This window comes from Mixophyes fleayi, chromosome 1, assembly GCF_038048845.1.
Source record: "Mixophyes fleayi isolate aMixFle1 chromosome 1, aMixFle1.hap1, whole genome shotgun sequence".
Classification (NCBI taxonomy): domain Eukaryota; kingdom Metazoa; phylum Chordata; class Amphibia; order Anura; family Limnodynastidae; genus Mixophyes; species Mixophyes fleayi.
Genome location: NC_134402.1, coordinates 26707549 through 26727659, shown reverse-complemented (window position 1 = coordinate 26727659; position 20111 = coordinate 26707549). Strand labels below are relative to the sequence as shown.

General features: G+C 40.8%; 1 protein-coding gene across 1 annotated transcript in view; it reads left to right on the top strand.

The window, feature by feature from the left end:
• Positions 1–8460, top strand: part of LOC142104095 (T-cell surface glycoprotein CD8 beta chain-like) — a 48576-nt gene extending 40116 nt beyond the window's left edge. Inside the window, 4 exon segments of the mRNA XM_075188579.1 lie at positions 431–520; positions 1455–1541; positions 2268–2304; positions 7792–8460. Coding sequence (XP_075044680.1) covers positions 431–520; positions 1455–1541; positions 2268–2304; positions 7792–7804 — 227 coding nt within the window. The 3' untranslated portion in view covers positions 7805–8460.
• Positions 8461–20111: the final 11651 nt, after the last annotated feature.

The following is a 20111-nucleotide window of genomic DNA, read 5'->3' as shown; positions in this document are numbered from 1 at the left end:
CATTTGGGCAGCACGGTGGCTTAGTGGTTAGCACTTCTTCCTCACAGAACTGGGGTCATCAATTTGATTCCCGACCATGGCCTTATCTGTGTGGAGGTTGTATGTTCACCTTGTGTTTGCGTGGGTTTCCTCTGGGTGTTCCGGTTTCCTCCCACATTCCAAAAACATACTGATAGGTTAATTGGCTGCTATTAAATTGCCCTTAGTCTCTCTCTGTCTGTGTGTGTGTGTGTGTGTGTGTGTGTGTGTATGTTAGGGGATTTAGACTGTAAGCTCCAATAGGGCAGGGACTGATGTGAGTGAGTTCTCTTTACAGCGCTGTGGAATTAGTGGCGCTATATAAATAAGTAGATGATGATGATGACTCTGTACTTATTTAAAAAAGTACTCGAATATCCTTAAAAAACTAACATATTTTTATTCTTTTCAGTTGAGACTCTACCTACAACTGTACAACCAATGACAAAGAAGCCACTTTGTAAATGCACCAAAGCGCCCCCGTCGAAGTCTAAGACATCAGGTAGAAGATATAAATGAATATGCAAAACGTTTCTTGGTTGTCCTTTAAATGTTTTATAGAGATTATTGTGAGGCAGGGAGGTCGCTGAACTAGTAGTGTAAAAAAATTGTTGAATTAGGTCATTTTATACATACTAACTTAAAGTTAATATCGCCCTGTAATCTATGCCACTAAGTTTTTATATGTAATGATTATTGACATGTTTGTATTGCGATTAAGGATATCCACACATGTTTTATTTTCATTTCAATAACCCCACAATTCATAATACGATGATTGTCAAACTTTTCTGCCTTATCCTTAAATAACAAGAACATAGTAAAGTTGTGTCTAATCTATATACTTGTTTAGCTGTGGATTTCGGCATTTCAAGTGAATTAGAAAGATGCTAGTCTGGTCTCTCTCTATCCATATAAACCATACATGCCAAATTTTAAGATTTCTCACCCGGGAGATCATAGCCCCAAAATTCACAGCATTGAATTGAGGGGGCGGAACTTAATGACACGGATAAGCCCCGCCCCCTCAATTCCCTGCTGTGAATTTCGGCAAATGCGGGAGCTTTGCCTACTCTTCCGGGAGTCCATGAGGACTCCCCAAAATTCGGGAGCCTCCCGGGTATTCCGGTAGAGTAGGCAAGTATGATATAAACTATGATAGAAATCAATAAACGAGGCAGATGCAAATACTCTTATTTCTTACTTTGTTGCAACAATGTGAATGCACTTTGTAAAACAGTTAACCCTTACTGCTCCAGAGTAGCTGGGAAGTTTAAAGTTAGTAATATGTTTCAATTGTAAGACATAAGACAATTCAGTAGACAATTTTTGCAAGTCATGTTATCATGAGGGATATAAATAAAATGTGGGCATCTCTTCTAACACACAGCCGTGTTATGACACATGTTTTTTCAACCTTGTTTATTTTGCTGTAGGCTGCAGTGAAGCTATCTGGGCCCCTCTCCTAGCGTGTGCTGTTATCCTGCTGATAGGCCTGTATTTATTGGTGTCTTACACATATCGTAAGTTTACGTTTCTTTATTTGTTTATTCTATATTAGATTTCTGCACCCTAGAAGGAAATATCACTCTACCTTCCCTACCCCAATATGACTAATTATTGTGATAATACAATTCCTGTGTGTTTTGGAAACCCATGTTCCATAAATCTTACCTAGAATTAATATGAGCCTATTATAATGCTTAGAAAACTAGATAAGTGACTCTGAGTAGTTACCTCTATATACGGAATGAGAGCGGATCGCCTTCAGCATTAGAAACACAGAATAGAAGAAACTGTGTCTTTGTAATTGTAAATGTCCCCTAATTAATTAAATATAACTTTTTAGATTTTAACCTAAAATATTGCTCAGTTTCTGGGTAAAATCAACAACATAAGTGAGTCATTATGACAAGTAGCATTTTTGCATGCTTGAAGCTTTTTGTTACATTAGGCAAAATACGTCTAGAAACGCGTTTCTTCGCCAACGTACTTGAGCGTGCTTGGACTGGAGTTGTGGGCACATTTTGCACCCGGCAAATTTTGAAATTCGGAACTCTGTAATCAGACACAATTGGATATAACATAACCATTGGTTAGAGAGAATATTTTGGAATAGAGGCATTTATCTCAAGATTATATTATGTATTTCCTCCATCATAAAAAATTTACTTCATGTCTGGTTAACAAAAAACTTTGAATCTTTCTCAATAAGCAAATGAAATATATTGTTTTATGCTCTGTCCTAGGTGTGTACAGGAGATCCCACATTTACTTCAGAAAGCAGTAAGTATGTTTGTGTTTGTTTGCGGTGACAACGTGCTGTGAGATAGATGTGATAACCGGCAGTGTGACCACATCACACCACACAACAGCAACAGCAAACACCTTATCTACAATGTGCTACATTATATGAGCATCTTGATTAAATCTGCTTTTTGGGGTTTTTTCCTCAAGTATCTCTAAGATAAGTCTAATGGTAAAGGAGCTCCCCAAAAGTTGCACGTTATCCAGTGCTCTCTTTTAGTAAAATTGTCCCTATATTTATATAATATATATTTAGTGTCACTTAATAGAGCTTTGGGTCTCTTTATTCGGCCTGTATACTGTGGCATAGTGTCTACCAATGTCTGGAACTCTCATTTATTTAGTACATTCTACAAAATGATAGCTACAATCTGATTGGTTGCTATAGGCAACATCTCCACTTTTCAAACTCGCTGGAAAACTCTCAGCTTGATACATTTATTCCCTGGTGACTGAGAAGGACACAATATACGAATAATGTCAGAGTCACACGATCTATGGTTGGCTACATTGTTATTCTGGAAGACAGTCTCCAATCAGGAACAGGAGTTCAAAATGATCACTAATTACCATTAAGTAGCACATGACATTGACTTTGCTTTCCAAGGGAATGACTGCACCCAAACCATGCCAAGAAAATGCACCTCTCGACATTACAGAGCCACACTCTGAGCTGCTGGGATTGGCACTCGCTAACCCGCTGAAGGATGACTCATCCGACCATATTGACTTCCTCCGCTGCTCCATAGTCCATAATTTAGGCTCTTTGCACCACCGAACAATCAAATGTGCATTGCTTGGTTAGGATATGCTGCATTGTGGATTTTTTGACGAAACAGGCTGCACTCACCACAGGCTAAAAATTGATCGGCAGTTGTTGCTCATCTGTCTTGCTTTGTTCTCTAAATAAATACACCATGATCCTTTAATGTGCGCCTCTGTCTTCTGTTGCCCTTTGCTGATAATTTTCCCCTTGGAGTTCCATGTGGAAATGTACTTAGACAACATTGCTCATGAAATATTAAGCTGTTGTCATGCTGACGCTTCACTTAAACTACATTGTTCTGTCACATATAAATAAAAATGAATGACCAATTTGCAAAGCAAAAACTCACAGGAAATGATATAATTTTGAAAATGAAAGTCAGCTTATCTGACAGCTGCTGAATGATAGGATAGTTAATCGCCACTGTAATCCACTGTTATCAGCAAGTGTCTACCATGCTGGAACTTCACCAACCAACGAACTGATCCGAGGACCGTGTCGAAGAAATGAGATCGGGAGAAACCAATATTAAAATACAAATTCATTTGTACACTTTGACATAATATCCGCTTACATATAAGTAAACAAAACCGCATCTAAAAGGTACAGATAGCCCATGCTAGCCTATGCCATCATTATCATCACTATTTATTTATATAGCGCCACTAATTCCGCAGCGCTGTACAGAGAACTCACTCACATCAGTCCCTGCCCCATTGGAGCTTATAGTCTAAATTCCCTAACACACACACACACAGACACATACACACACACACACACAGACACACTAGGGTCAATTTTGTTAGCAGCCAATTAACCTACCAGTATGATTTTGGAGTGTGGGAGGTAACCGGAGCACCCAGAGGAAACCCACGCAAACACTGGAAGAACATACAAACTCCTCACAGATAAGGCCATGGCCAGGAATTGAACTCATGACCCCAGTGCTGTAAGGCAGAAGTGCTAACCACTGAGCCACTGTGCTGCCCTGTGCTGCCATCAGACTGGAACCAGAAGTAGACCCTTGTAAAGGGTTTCTCCGTCCTTCCGTGTACTCCTAGACCGTCAACTGCATTACTGAGATACATTCCTTTATCAATAACTCTCGTTCGAGATGAATTAGTAATATTTTTATAATCAACAAGCAAATCTCATTGGTTAAGAGGCTTGCAACAAATTAAGGTATTTTATTTTAATATCAATAATATATCATTAATACCGAAATGACTCTAATCGATTGTCAGTCATAAAATCATTATGCGTTTTTTTAATATTATTTCATTAATCTCAACCTGAATCTGTTTTTACCACTTTAAATAAAGACAGATCACCACTGTGGACCCAGAATGTTCCAACACATACGTCAACACTTTATTTTTTATTTTCCCCTTTGGAACATTTTAATACTATTAGTTAATTAATACTATGCTCTAACAATCTATTTTTATGTTGCCTAAATGTGTTGACAACACACTGATGACCACAAGAAAAAGTTGAAAGGTAAATCTCCTATTCGGTTCGACAATTCACAACCAATGGTATTTAAACATTTTCTTTCCTCCTGTGTTCCTCCGCACGTTAGCAAAATGTTTTGCAAACTTGAAAATAGATTACTAATGCTAACTCTATTAAAAAATATTCCAACGAGGAAAATGGAAAATATAGTTCTGACAAAATATTAGGAACATTTTGATGGGTCTATAATTGTGATCCATCTTTTTTTAAAGTGCATATTTATTAAAGTTATCCAACCCAATGCCCAAGGAAGAATTTGTAAATAACGATTGTTAAGATTAGAAGGGGGGTATTCAATTGTTAGCGTTAACAAAAAAAAACGAGCGCTCAAAAATTCTTAGCGTTAATACGGTAATTACTCGCGGAATTTCAGCTCGCCGCTCCCTGCGAGCTTAAATTCCGCGAGTAAACTACCGTATTAACGCTTTTCTCGCGCAATATTACCGTATAAACGGTAATATTTTTTGAGCGCTTGTTTTTTTCCGTTAATGCTAACAATTGAATACCCCCCGAAGAGTTTTGGATCCATAAATCCATCCAGCTGGCCAACATTTATTTGGTCCTTTATCTTAAATAATTTATTTTTTATTATGTAATTTATGTTTTATTTTACGATTTAATATACAGTATATTTTTTATGTCAATTAATTTACAATTTTTTTTTTTATAAGATTATGAAAAGTCATTAGTGATATAAGGTTTCAGTAATGTTTGCTTGTTTTAAATAAAATTTGTCTTAAATCAAGTTTTTTAAATACGTTTTGCTGAAAATTGTAAAAATAGAACCAGACTGCTGTCAACTAAGTAATAAAAAAAATATATAATGATTTTATTACAGTTGATCAAATTAAATTTGGAATGAATTATATATTAGTAATATTAAAAGTAAATATATTGCGTTGTTGAAAGCAGGCATGTGCCTGTTAATCAGTGAGATTTGCTTGTGGTTTATAAAAATGGTACTAAAACAGATTGAATGAGAGCCATTGATAAAGAACTATATGTCCGAGACCTCATCTGGCCTGGGTGTGACACTGTGGAATGCTGCAACTTTTTCCATTAGTCTACTTCTGGTTCTGTTATGGCAACATAGCTTGGCCTGTTTCCACCTATAAATGCAGTTTTGTTTACTTTTATGTAAGTAAATATTATATCCAAGTGTGCAAATAAATTTGTATTTTAATATTCGTTTTCCATATTTAATTTTTTTATCTGAAAGCTGGATATGCTGGTGGCAATCCATTTGTTCTACACAGATGTGAAATGAGCAGATTTAGGTCCATTTTGGTGACATACATGCTAGGTACAGAGCCAGTTTTGTGGCTTGGGCTGAAGTATTGGATTGCAAGGTATCCAATGCTTTCTGGTCAGCAGCTGACCATCCCAATTACCAGATTTCCGGATCTGCCAAAATTAGACTACATTTTCTTCTTGGATACCCGCACAGAAATGTTGAATGTATTTGATGTAAGGCAAATTATCCTTGTGCGATGCTATCTTAAAGTGTACATGTATGCAGCCTGCCAATGTGCTAGGCGCTGCCTGACTAATATTCATGAGGTCTGAACATATTCATTAGATACTGATTCCTAGTGAGTTAATAGATAAACTAATATTCATGAGGATGTCACCTAAGAAAATGGATGCCTTCACTGTGTGCAGGTTAGAGATGCGAAACCTCAGGACCACAAGAGGTGTCCGAGAATCTGATTTTGGGGTCCCCTGTCAATGGCACACTGACATTTCTGGTCCTGGAACAATGGCACACTGAAAATTCTGGTCCTCGAACAATGGCATACTGACACTTCTGGTCCTGAAACAGTGGCACACTGACACTTCTGGTCCTGGAACAGTGGCACACTGACAATTCTGGTCTCGGAACAATGGCACACCGACACTTTTGGTCTCGGAACATTGGCACACTGACAATTTTGGTCTCGGAACAATGGCACACTGACACTTCTGGTCCCGGAACATTGGCACACTGACACTCCTGGTCTTGGAACATTGGCACACTGACACTCCTGGTCTTGGAAAAATGGCACAATGACACTTCTGAATTTGGACCACTGGCACACTGACACTTCTGGCTCTGAAACAATGGCACACTGACACTTCACAGAATAAATGCACAATGATACTTAAGGTCCATGGACAGGGTACATGTCATGTCAATGTATAAAATATCATAAAACACTTTGCCTACAATATATTGAATGTAATAATTACGGTATGCGGTGATATTTTTTCAAAACTACTGCAAAATAAGTAAAGGAAAAGGCATCTTTCATATTTACACTTGTATTGCTCTTTAATTACTTTTTTATTTGTGATCGAAAAAAATTGTTACTAGAAACAAGACATTTTTATAAAATATAATCACGCTATTACTTTATTTAAAGATCCTTTATTTACAAATGTGGTTTTGGTTTTACATATGAATTATCTTGCATTTTTTTTCACAATTATTATTTTCTACATTGTTTTAGTTAGTAAGAGAAAGCATGAATCTCACAAGAACTAATGTACACAGCGGTAGTCACTTCAGCTTTTAGTACTTTTGTAAAGAAGAAAAAAAGTTTTAGTTCCACTTTGCAGTTGCTGCCACTTCCTTAAAACAATGACATGTGTCAACGGCAATTTGAAAGTAATTTTACTTAAATGTTTAATTATTTCACTTCTGTAAAAATGAAAGTATGAAATTTTAAGACTTTCTAGACAAGTAGTTTACTGCCTATGTAGGCAAATAAATTTGATTTTATTTATTTTTTTCCCAAAAATGCTGTGGTCTTGTGTTGGTCAACACACTTATATTCTTATAAATAAGGCATGTGATGTCTTATCTTACTAAGGAATTGCAATCTAAAGAGCTAGTATTTTACTATACCTGTTGGTTTATATTGCAGGTACATAATGTACTGTAATCTTTTTTTTCTTTACAATATAAAGTAACCACATACATCGCAGACATTCGCCACGTCTGAAATGTTTAACATGACATCTGCCTACCCTACATCCCCGGCATTAACCAGATCAACGGGCTTCTTTGCCACAAACCAAACATGTTGGCATTAAAACAACAAAGCACACCTGTCAGATTCTGTAATACTTAGCAGGCATGAAATATGCACATTTTGGGCATTGTTCGATTTAATCGATTTTGCTTTGTTTCTATCCCTTTTCAGCTCTCCGAGATAAGCAAACATATCACCGTGTTTCATGAAGACTTACAGTAATTGTTACAACATGGACTTCTGTGACGATCTCTGTGTATATATGTAGAAAAATATATGGTTATATGTGTCGTACTCCAGAACATGATCTGTAAGGAGGACAATCAAACAATACGCTATACAAAGAAAGACAAAACAGCATTGGAAGAATTCTGGATATTCACTCTCTCATCTATCAGTCGGTAGAGGAACCTACATGGGACAGGAGCACTGTAAATACAGCACTAAAATGTGTGCACTGTGCTAACAAAACAATGTATTTTTAAATCCTGTTTTGTGTTTATGTTGTCTTTGGTGGCTGCATCTATGTATCTATAAGTTGTAAAATATTCAACAAATAACTCTGCAGGCTCTCGCTATAACAGTGCCGTAACTAGACATTTCGGTGCCCTGGGCGAGACAGGGCTCCGGCGCCCCCCTTCGAAGTGGGAGTGACATTTGCCAAGTGGGTGTGGCCAACCTAATGTGGGGGTGTGGCTAGAACTTTACTGAAAGTATTCTGTTACACATATTTGCAAATGCCTGATATATATATATCTATCAGAGCCAGATTTACACCTCATGGGGCCCTAGGCAAGATATTGGTTTGTTTGGGCCTCCCCCTTCACACACAGTGGCCCCTCACATACACATAATACACACACACACACACACACACAGTGGCCCCTCACATACAGAGCTGGGTTAAGGCTTTGGGGGGCCTGGGGCACTTAAGGCAGGGGGGCTCCTATGATGTAGCATGGTTATCATTTTAGACAAATAAACAGGCAATACTGTGTGCACTACTGTTAGGTGCACACGGTTCTGCCTTCACGAGCAGTACACGGTGAAGCGGGACATACCTCCCAACTGTTCTAAGCGAGACAGTCACCCAAATTCGGGACTGTCCCACCAGATTCAGGACAGTTGGCAGACTGTCCTGCTCTCTCCTGCCTGTTCTTGTCACAGTCACCACTTGTGGCTGCTGGTGTCTTTAGCTCATTTGCTGGTTGTCTGCATTCTGGAATATTGGAAGCCCTATTTGGGGGGAAAAAAATGGGTACATAAAATTTAGAAAACTGCAAACAGTCCCAGTGTTAAATTAATAGCACTCACGTTTTATAATTAGGCCTCCCTCCAGCCACAACACTAAAATAATAATATTCACATTTGCTAAATAGATCTCTTTCTCTCCAACCAACCCTGCCATTAGATAGCATTTCCCACAACAATCCCAGGCATTAAATAATTAATAATCACATTTAATAAATAGATCTCATTCTCCCCAAACAGCCCCACAATCAACTAATAGCTCACCACCCCAGCATTAAATTAAAGGTCCAATTACTCCATCTTAAATTCATAGGACCCACTATTAAATTAAATAGCCCCACCATCACCCCACAAATAAAATAGCACCCAATAATTAGCTGCCACGTGCACTCCACAATTAAATTAATAGCCTACCTACATTATATTAAGACCCCCCTCCCTCCCTCACTACATTAATTCACTGCCCCCCCCCCACACACACACAGTGCATTAATTCACTGGCCCCCACACACACACACACAGTGCATTAATTCACTGGCCCCCCACACAAGCTACATTCATATGCTGACCCCCCACACACACATATATATGCTGACCACACACTCTGCATTGACAAAACATAACATAATCAACTCTTTTCATTCACAGAGCTTCAAAACCTCCCTTTTACACCAATCCGCACAGCTATTTAAAAGAAAAACTGAAAATGTAATAAAGAAGGCAGAACTGACATTTGTATTTTTTTTTTAATATGCACAATCCCATGCGCGCCACAACGCCAGAAATGGTCATGCAAACTCATGTGTGCATGGAAAAAGTTCCCAAATGCGTAATTTTGGCATGGATCTTGTTATGTTTACGAATAAATATACATATTTGTGGAAAAGTAGGTATGCGACATATCTTACAAGTAAGTAAATTACCTGTGATGTCCATTATAAAACTTAAACTTAAATTTTTCTTTCTGCTGTTTTTTTATGCACTTAACACTCAATCTATATACAAAAAAGCAACAATCAAACAATGAATTTGATGCAATCAGCAATCAAATGGGACAACTATAGATAGCATCAATCAACTTGTAAAATACTAAACAGCTGTCAACAGAATCATCAATTTATATTTGGATAAATGTGCACAAATGCGGGAATAAGATGGGATTTACAACTGTACAGATATTTTATCTTTCCCTTTTTTATTAAAACACACACACTAACACTCACCTTCCATCCGCGCCACGCGCTCTCTGCAGCACATGGGTCATATGTCATGTGATGGCCACCACACTAGCCCCTCCCCCGACTCGAGGCACCCCCCCCCTCCCCCGGGGGAGGGGCCACAATTTTGTTTTAAAAAATAATATTTTTTTTCTTAATTTGATTTTTTACTCTGTGCCAGAGGGGAAGGTAGCGGGCGGCTGCTGCGCCCCCCTCGTGCTTGCGCCCTGGGCGACGGCACCGCCCGCACCACCCTAGTGACGGCTCTGCGCTATAATATTACATTTATTTTGGTTATTATACTATAAATGTCTTATATTGTAAGGCTTCTTTTTATATTCCCTGGTATGATAACTGGTCTTTTGGCAGTATTTACATTAATATTAATTAGAGATGAGCGCACTCGGATTTCTGAAATCCCAGCCCACCCGAACGTTGCCGATCCGAGACGGATCCGAGACAGATCCGGGTATTCCCGCCAATTTCAAAACTGAAACCGAGGCTCTGAGTCATAATCCCGCTGTGGTATCTCTCGATACTCGGATCCTATAAATTCCCCGCTAGTCGCCGCCATCTTCACTCGGGCATTGATCAGGGTAGAGGGAGGGTGTGTTAGGTGGTCCTCTGTCCTGCTATATCTCGTGCTGTTCAGTTCTGTGCTGTGCTGTGCTCTGTGTTCTGCTCAGTCCAGTGGTGCTGTGTCCTGTGCTCTGTCCTTCTGAGTTCAGTGGTGCTGCTGGGTCCTGTGCTGTGTCCTGTTCAGTCCAGTGGTGCTGTGTCCTGTGCTCTGTCCTTCTGAGTTCAGTGGTGCTGCTGGGTCCTGTGCTGTGTCCTGTTCAGTCCAGTGGTGCTGTGTCCTGTGCTCTGTCCTTCTGAGTTCAGTGGTGCTGCTGGGTACTGTGCTGTGTCCTGTTCAGTCCAGTGGTGCTGTGTCCTGTGCTCTGTCCTTCTGAGTTCAGTGGTGCTGCTGGGTCCTGTGCTGTGTCCTGTTCAGTCCAGTGGTGCTGTGTCCTGTGCTCTGTCCTTCTAAGGGCATTGTTATTTCCCCATTATTCCCAAATTATAAAAAATTTCCAAAAAAGTTATAAAAAAAATTACAAAAAAGTAATTATAAAAAAAATTAAAATAAAAAAATATCCCAAAACAATCCTGCAGTATAAGTCCATTGGTACTGCTATATTACAAAGTTCACTGATTCAGCAGTATAAGTCTAGTGGTACTGCTATATTACAAAGTTTACTCATTCTGCAGTATAAGTCCATTGGTACTGCAATATTACAAAGTTCACTCATTCTGCAGTATAGGTCCATTGTTGTTACTGCCATATTACAAATTTCACTGATTCTGCAGTATAAGTCCAGTGGTACTGCTGTATAACTCCAGTCCAGTGGTACTCCCCTGTGCCGCATATAATTTTTAAAGGCTTTGCCGAGTGTGTGTGGCTTCGGGGTACACTCTCTTGTGCTACATATAATGCAGAACAAAAATTTGGAGGATAAAGTAGGGAAAGATCAAGACCCACTTCCTCATAATGCTGAAGCTGCTGCCACTAGTCATGACATAGACGATGAAATGCCATCAACGTCGTCTGCCAAGGCCGATGCCCAATCTCATAGTAGAGGGCATGTAAAATCCAAAAACCCAAAGTTCACAAAAATTAGCAAAAAAAGAAAATTAAAATCATCTGAGGAGAAACGTAAACTTGCCAATATGCCATTTACGACACGGAGTGGCAAGGAACGGCTTAGGCCCTGGCCCGTGTTCATGACTAGTGGTTCAGCTTCACCCAAGTATCTAAGCCCTCCTCCCCCCCCCCTCTAAAAAATTTGAGAGAGTTAAGCTGTCATCAACAACACAGCAAACAACTCTGCCTTCTAAAGAGATGTCATCACAAATCTCCAAGGCGAGTCCAAGGGTGTTGGTGGTTGCGAAGCCTGACCTTCCCATCACTGTACGGGAAGAGGTGGCTCCTTCCACCATTTGCAGCACGCCCTCTGCATATGCTGGAAGGATCACTCACAGTCCAGTTACAGATTTGGCTAATGAAGGTGTGAATGTTGTACACCGGGAGGAGGATATTGATGTAGCTGGCGCTGAGGAGGAACTTGACAAGGAGGATGCTGATGTGGTTGTCTTAAATGAGGCACCAGGGGGGGAAACAGTTGTTGTCCATGGGAAGAAAAAGACCATCGTCATGCCTGGCCAGAAGACCGAGAAATCCACCTCTTCGGTCTGGAATTATTTCTGTCCCAATCCGGACAAAAAATGTATGGCCATATGTAACTTATGTAAAGCTCAAATAAGCAGGGGTAAGGATCTTGGCCACCTAGGGACATCCTCCATTATACGTCACCTGAAGAACCTTCATAATTCAGTGTTTAGTTCAGGAACTGTGGCTAGGACCGTCAGCAGTCCAGGGACACCTAAATCCCTTGGTCCTGTTGTATCCACACCAGCAACACCCTCCTCGTCAATTTCCTCCTCAATCTCGATTGTAGATAGTCCTGCAGGCCATGTCACCGGCATGACTGAGTCCTCTTCAATCCGGGATTCTTCTGGAGGATCCTGCAGCGCTACTCCTACTACTGCCGCTGCTGCTGTTGCTGCTGGTAGTCGGTCATCTTCCCAGAGGGGAAGTCGTAAGAACGCTACATCTTTCACTAAACAGTTGACCGTACAACAGTCGTTTGCCATGAGCACGAAGTACTACAGTAGTCATCCTATGGCAAAGCGGATAACTGCGGCCGTAACAGCTATGTTGGTGTTAGACGTGCGTCCGGTGTCCGCCATCTGTGCAGTGGGATTTAGACGGTTGATGGAGGTATTGTGTCCCCGGTACCAAATCCCGTCGAGATTCCACTTCACTAGGCAGGCGATATTCGGGATGTACAGAGAAGTACGAAAAAGTGTCCTCAGTGCTCTAAAAAATGCGGTTGTACCCACTGTCCACTTAACCACGGACATGTGGACAAGTGGTTCAGGGCAAACTAAGGACTCTATGACTGTGACAGCCCATTGGGTAGATGCATCGCCTTCCGCAGCAACAGCTGCAGCTGCATCAGTAGCAGCATCTCCAAAACGCCTGCTCGTTCCAAGGCAGGTAACGTTGTGTATCACCGGTTTTAATAAGAGGCACAATGCTGACAACCTCTTAGAGAAACTGAGAGAAATAATCTCGCAGTGGCTTACCCCACTCACACTCTCCTGGGGATTTGTGGTGTCGGACAATGCCAGTAACATTGTGCGGGCATTACATATGGGCAATTTCCAGCACGTGCCATGTTTTGCCCACACAATAAATTTGGTAGTGCAGCATTACCTGAAGAGTGACAGGGGTGTGCAGGATATGCTTGCGGTGGCCCGCAAAATTGCTGGACACTTTCGGCATTCTGCCACTGCCTACCGCAGACTCGAGCAACATCAAAAAAGCCTTAACCTGCCCTGCCATCATCTCAAACAAGAGGTTGTGACGCGCTGGAACTCCACCCTCTATATGCTGCAGAGGATGGAGGAGCACCAAAAGGCCATTCAAGCCTACACAGCCACCTACGACATAGGCAAAGGAGTGGGGATGCGCCTGAGTCAAGCGCAGTGGAGACTGATTTCCGTGTTGTGCAAGGTTCTCCAGCCATTTGAACTTGCCACACGAGAAGTCAGTTCCGACACTGCCAGCTTGAGTCAGGTGATTCCCCTGATCAGGCTGTTGCAGAAGCAGCTGGAGAAAGTGAGGGAGGAGCTGTTAAAGCATTGCGATTCCACAAAGCATGTAGCTCTTGTGGATGAAGCCCTTCGTACGCTTTGCCAGGATCCGAGGGTGGTCACTCTTTTAAAGTCAGAGGAATACATTCTGGCCACCGTGCTCGATCCTCGGTTTAAAGCGTTTGTTGTGTCTCTGTTTCCGGCGGACACAAGTCTACAGCGGTGCAAAGACCTGCTGGTCAGGAGATTGTCCTCTGAAGAGGACCGTGACATGTCAACAGCTCCTCCTTCATTTTCTTCCACACCTGTGGCTGCGAGGAAACAGCTGAGATTTCATAAACGACCCGCTGGCGGGGATGCTGAGAACATCTGGTCCGGACTGAAGGACCTGCCAACCATTGCAGACATGTCTACTGTCGCTGCATTGGATGCTGTCACCATTGAAAAAATGGTGGAGGATTACTTTGCTGACACTATCCAAGTAGACATGTCAGACAGTACTTATTCTTACTGGCAGGAAAAAAGGCAGTTTGGAAGTCCCTGTACAAACTGGCTCTATTTTACCTGAGTTGTCCCCCCTCCAGTGTGTACTCCGAAAGACTTTTTAGTGCAGCGGGGAACCTGGTCAGTGAGCGGCGAAGGAGGTTGCTTCCTCACAACGTTGAGAAGATGATGTTCATAAAAATTAATTATCAATTCCTCAATCAAGTACAGCACTGGCCTCCAGATAGTACAGAGGGACCTGTGATTGTGGAGTCCAGCGGGGACGAATTGATAATGTGTGAGGATGAGGAAGTACACACTGAAGGGGGCGAGGAATCAGAGGATGAGGATGAGGATGACATCTTGCCTCAGTAGAGCCAGTTTAGTTTGTACAGGGAGAGATGAATAGCTTTTTTTGTGTGGGGGCCCAAGCCACAGTAGTTTGGTAGGCCCTGTCGCTGAAATGATTGGTTTGTTAAAGTGTGCATGTCCTATTTCAACAACATAAGGGTGGGTGGGAGGGCCCAAGGACAATTCCATCTTGCACCTCTTTTTTTTCTTTGCCAGCTCGTTTTGTGGGGGTCCAAACAAACCAATCATTTCAGCCACAGTTTTGTAGGCCCTGTCGCTGAAATGATTGGTTTGTTAAAGTGCGCATGTCCTATTTCAACAACATCAGGGTGGGTGGGAGGGCCCAAGGACAATTCCATCTTGCACCTTTTTTTTTGGCAATATGTGCTCTTTGGGGCCTAGTTTTTCAAACTGCCATCCTGTCTGCCACTGCAGTGCCACTCCTAGATGGGTCACGTGTTTGTGCCGCCCACTTGTGTCGCTTAGCTTAGACATCCAGCTACCTCGGTGAAACCTGTTGCCCTAAAAACAATATTGTGAGGTGTGAGGTGTTCAGAATAGACTGGAAATTAGTGGAAATGATTGTTATTGAATGTTATTGAGGTTAATAATAGCGTAGTAGTGAAAAAAAAAAAACAAAACTGTTTTTTAGGACTTTTTATGCTTTTTTTAAAAAAAAAATCAGAACCCAAAACCCTAAATCAGAACCAAAACCTTGAGTGGGGTGTTTTGACAAAACAAATCAGAACCCAAAACCTCAAGCTAATCAGAACCCAGAACCCAAAACCCTAAAAGTTGCCGGAGCACACCCCTAATCTTAATGCAAGTGTGATAGATTTGTTCAAGTATATATTCACGTAATAAAATTCTCAATGAGCAAGATGTGAAAACTTTGCCATCTAGTGGAGGATAGGTGGATTGACACTTTCAACATAAACTGAGGTTAGATATTGCTCGCCATGTGCTGTTTGTGAAATGATTAGCTGATTTAGCAATCTGTGCAATGAGCGCAACATAGAGTGACTTTGTGTGAAAGGCAGTTCTTGGAGCTTATTTCAGCAAATGGTGCAGGTGTCTGCACAGGCACTAGAAGCTGTCAAAAAATAGGTTACTAAATATGACGTATACTGGATTATTAAGAGTATCCTATATCTGATAACAGCAAGGCTGTGAGCACCAGACAGTAGCACCCAATACACTACACTACAATACACTACAGAAATCATTAAGAAGTCCAGGGATGGACGTGGATATCCCCCATCCATGACTATAAACTCAGGGGTATCCTCATTTGAGAGTGTCCCCTCATTCAAATGATGTGCCCCCTTGTAGTAACTGTCTGGTGATCACACTACATTACAGAAAGCGTTAAGAGGTCCAGAGATGGGGGGTTATAATGCATATATGGGTGTGTATATGCCTATACGCTAACACATTTTATGCATTTCATTCAAGACAGTGCAGTATCATTTTCAAATGCAGATGGATTGATGCCAAAGCACGAACCCCAAATTTTTTGTGGGGTGTTCTTTAGAGAAAAAACACACACTCATTGCATTTTCAAATTAAAGAAAAAAACAATAACTTTCTTGGCCATTTTGGGTGGAGTTTCTTTGTTGTGTTAGAACATATAAGAAAACTTTGCTTTGTACTTTCTGAAGATTTAAAGTCTTCTGAAAACATGTATAATTTGTGTGGGTACTGCATGAACAAATTACTGATACTGATGCTGGAATATGACCAGACCAAAAAGTGCCGAAATAGACTCGGCACAGGAGTGAGAAAAGCCTCAGCGACGAAGGGGTTAATGTAGTTGAAGATCAACAAATCTTGATCTTGAAAATGCAGATTGAACGCTCCTTCAAAATATTGGAAACAATTAGAATATTCCCTATGTATAGTCATTTTAATTAACACAGAATAATTATAGCAAATTTAATTAACAGAGACACCCTAAAGAAGTCTCAGCAGGTAATGCTATCAGAAAACATTATGGCAAAGTGAGAGGAATCCAGGAATCCAGGAACTGCAGAACAAGGAAACAGGGAAATCCTCAGAGGAGCTGAGGGATTACATTTGCTGACCATGCCCTTGATTGGTCCAGAGAGAACTTCAGGTGCAACTGATCAATCAACCAGGTTCTGTGAAACATCAAGAAAAAGGAAATAGGAAACAATCAACAGAATGTTACTTAAGTTAAAGGCTGCAGTCTACAAGTTTGGAATCAACGATCCAATCCCATTTTTTAGACATTAATAGGAACAACCAAAACATTTGTGTACCTTTTGTACTTTAATGTCCACAGTCATGAAAGTCAGGTAAGCAATATGTAAGGATGCCAAGGGTAAATGGAAGTAAGAGCAAGGAGAGTTGTTATACGAAGCTAAGAGGAGCTCAAGTCTAATGAACTGAGTCAATAAACTGTCAGTCTGCTGGTTCCAGGAGGCAGTTTATATAGGCCTGTTATAACAAGTCTCAGGTGTTGGTAATTCATAATTAGTAGCAAATCATTAGGACCTTCCTGATGTAGATATAAATTGACTGAAAAGCAGCAGGGTTGTTAGCTGAGCTTGTGGCTTATGGCACAAGGTCCTCACTGCTGCAACCAAGGATTCTTGGATGAATTAGTATTAAGTCTTCGGTCGCAAGTGACCAAGCCATCTAAGAAAATGGAAGCGATCCCAGACTGCCTGCCCAGTGTAAATAGAGAACGGCCCTGAGGGCATGTAAGATTTGAAATAACATTTAAGAGAAAGGCTGAATTAACAGAGGACCTAACACTCTCTTTACACATAATGGGGACCTCCAAAAAAAACTATTATTCTCTCCAACCACCTCACCAAATCTATTTAATTGATTTGTAGACATCAATCAAGATAAATTTCCTCAGGGACATTATGTGTAATATAACAAAAGTACATGCTTTATATAATGAAGCAAATTACTTACCCTGTACCTGTGTGTACTGTGGTGTCCCACCAACGCTTTGCTCTGAGACGTCCTTGGCACATGCACCAATATTGCTATGTAAACAAACTATGATGATTGTGATGTGCAGGAGATGAACAAACATAAGTAGGAGAATGTGTAACAAAATAAAAAATAGTCATATCCAAAAACTGACCTAAATATCATCATCATCATCATCATCATCATCTATTTATATAGTGCCACAAATTCTGAAGCGCTGTACAGAGAACTCACCAACATCAGTCCCTGCCCCATTGGAGCTTACAGTCTAAATTTGCCTACATACAAATATATATAGCAGGAACACTAGTTAATTAAGTACTATCTGTGGGAAGAGTCAAGGTGCAATCAGAGAATCAGAAGCAGCTAGCTAGTGCTGCCAATCATCATCAGCATCATTGCATCTCGTTGCCCCAGCCCTGCAAGACCTGCAAGAAATATGTTGTCCTACAGATGTATATGCATTTGTATCCAGGTTTACCTCAGCAGCAATTATGTAAGACAGCCTTACTGTGCTTGCCTATGCTTGCCTATGCTTGCCCGCCAGTTTCCTCCCCCATTCCATCTCACCAAACTTAAGGAGTTGTAAGTGTAAGATGCGACTAAATCTGCTTACGGATGTATCCATGTGCATATACATTACAGAAACGCATATTTTACACAAGAAAAACAGACTCTACAAGGGCTACATTTATACTTAGATAGAGTACTACTGCCACTACTGTCCAAAGTTGATATGGTTAGTTTTAACTAAAAATGGAATCACTTAGTTCTATGACACCCCAAACTTAGTCTCCTTGAGAAGACTATGAAAGGACTGTAACTATGTGCTAGTCTCCTTAATGTGAATTCATCAGTTCCTTGCAAGGAGATGATGGACTTCACCATGGGACACTCATAGGTTGTGATCCCCAGGATTTCCCCACTAGAAGCTGTTGACACAAAAAAGACCCAGAGACAAGGGAGGAGGCAACAGGAACGGGCAAGTGTCAGGATGGGCAGAATGAGGTTTGGAAACAAACTGAAGTCATAGAATGTGTTTATAATATCAAATAAACAGCTGGCACATTGAAACTCTGAAATTAGTCAGGTATGGTGGTCAAAATCACCCAAATATAACAGAATAAAATAGAAAAATAAAGTACCTGTTACTTAAATAATGAGGTATTCTTTTAAATCCAGATAGTGGACCTAAAAGTGCGACCACATACTCAATGCTAAAGGAGAAGAAAGAAAACACTGGCAAGCACCTATGGAGAAACATTTATTAATAAATGTTAATAAACATTTGGGATTTTATGATTAAGCAATGCTTACTGCTCTATGTAATTATTACAAAATTATAGCTTTTCTATGCTCCATCCACTAGGAAGAAAGCATAGGAACAGCACATGATGTATGCAGATATCTGCAGGTTTTGCATGCCTACTTTTGCATGAATGAACCTATACTTAAGGGTATTCCATGGATTTCCAGGGCAAGATGGCTGTGTGTGTGTGGAGGGCGTTAATATACTTATTTCCCGGCTGATTTTCCTGACGCGTATGGACCGATGTACTTAGGCCCCAGTTTGAATAAGGACATCTATAGAGTGATGTTGCATATGTGGAGAGTCACACATTATCATTCACTAAGGCTAACTCTCTCCACACAGGCAATTGGAACCAGTAATACTTGGTATATGAAGCAAAGCACAGTATGATCTGTTGGTGGGATTGGTTTTCACACTCTGTATATCCATTCTTCAGGGGATGCTAAGCAGACGAGAAGTGGAGTGAAGTTCCCAGGTTCTTGCAGAAGACCTTCCAATACTTAGCCATGAACCGGAGCCTTCAAAGATGACCTCCTGGGTAAGTCCATGAAGCTGCAAGTCCTCTTTGGTGAAGATCAGGGACTGTTGGTGTGCTGTGAAGCCATCCATACCATCTTAAGGTGCCTCTGTCACCTTGGTGAGTTCTGCTGCTTCAATATGTCCAGCGGCTCCAAAGAGATGGCAGCTCCCAGAATGAAGCCTTTGCTAGCTTTTATCCTCCATAACAGATGGTTTGGGAGAGAAATACTGAGAGAATGCATTGGCCTTGATGTTGCTGATTTAAGGCTGGTAAGGCTGGTAAGTTATGATGAAATCAATCCAGGTAAGACATAGCGCCCACTGCGCATGCCAAGAGTTCAACCCCTCCATTCACTTAATATACTACAGGTTCTTGTGGTCTGTGAGGACAGAACTGGGGCATCTGGCCACCTCTAGAAGGTGATTTAACTCAGTGGGGGGCATGATGAATGGCAGCAACTCCTGGTTTCCCACCTCATAGTCATAGTTGGTTTCCCACATCTGACTACTAAAATACTTTCTAGATATCCGGACACTAGATCATCTCGATATTACATTAGCAGCAATGAGACCACAATGAGACCTCATTCAAATAATATTTTTTCAAAAACAGATTTTGAAAACCAATTTATATTGATCAACAATATATACAATAGTAAAACATAATCGTGGCTTATAAAACACTACAC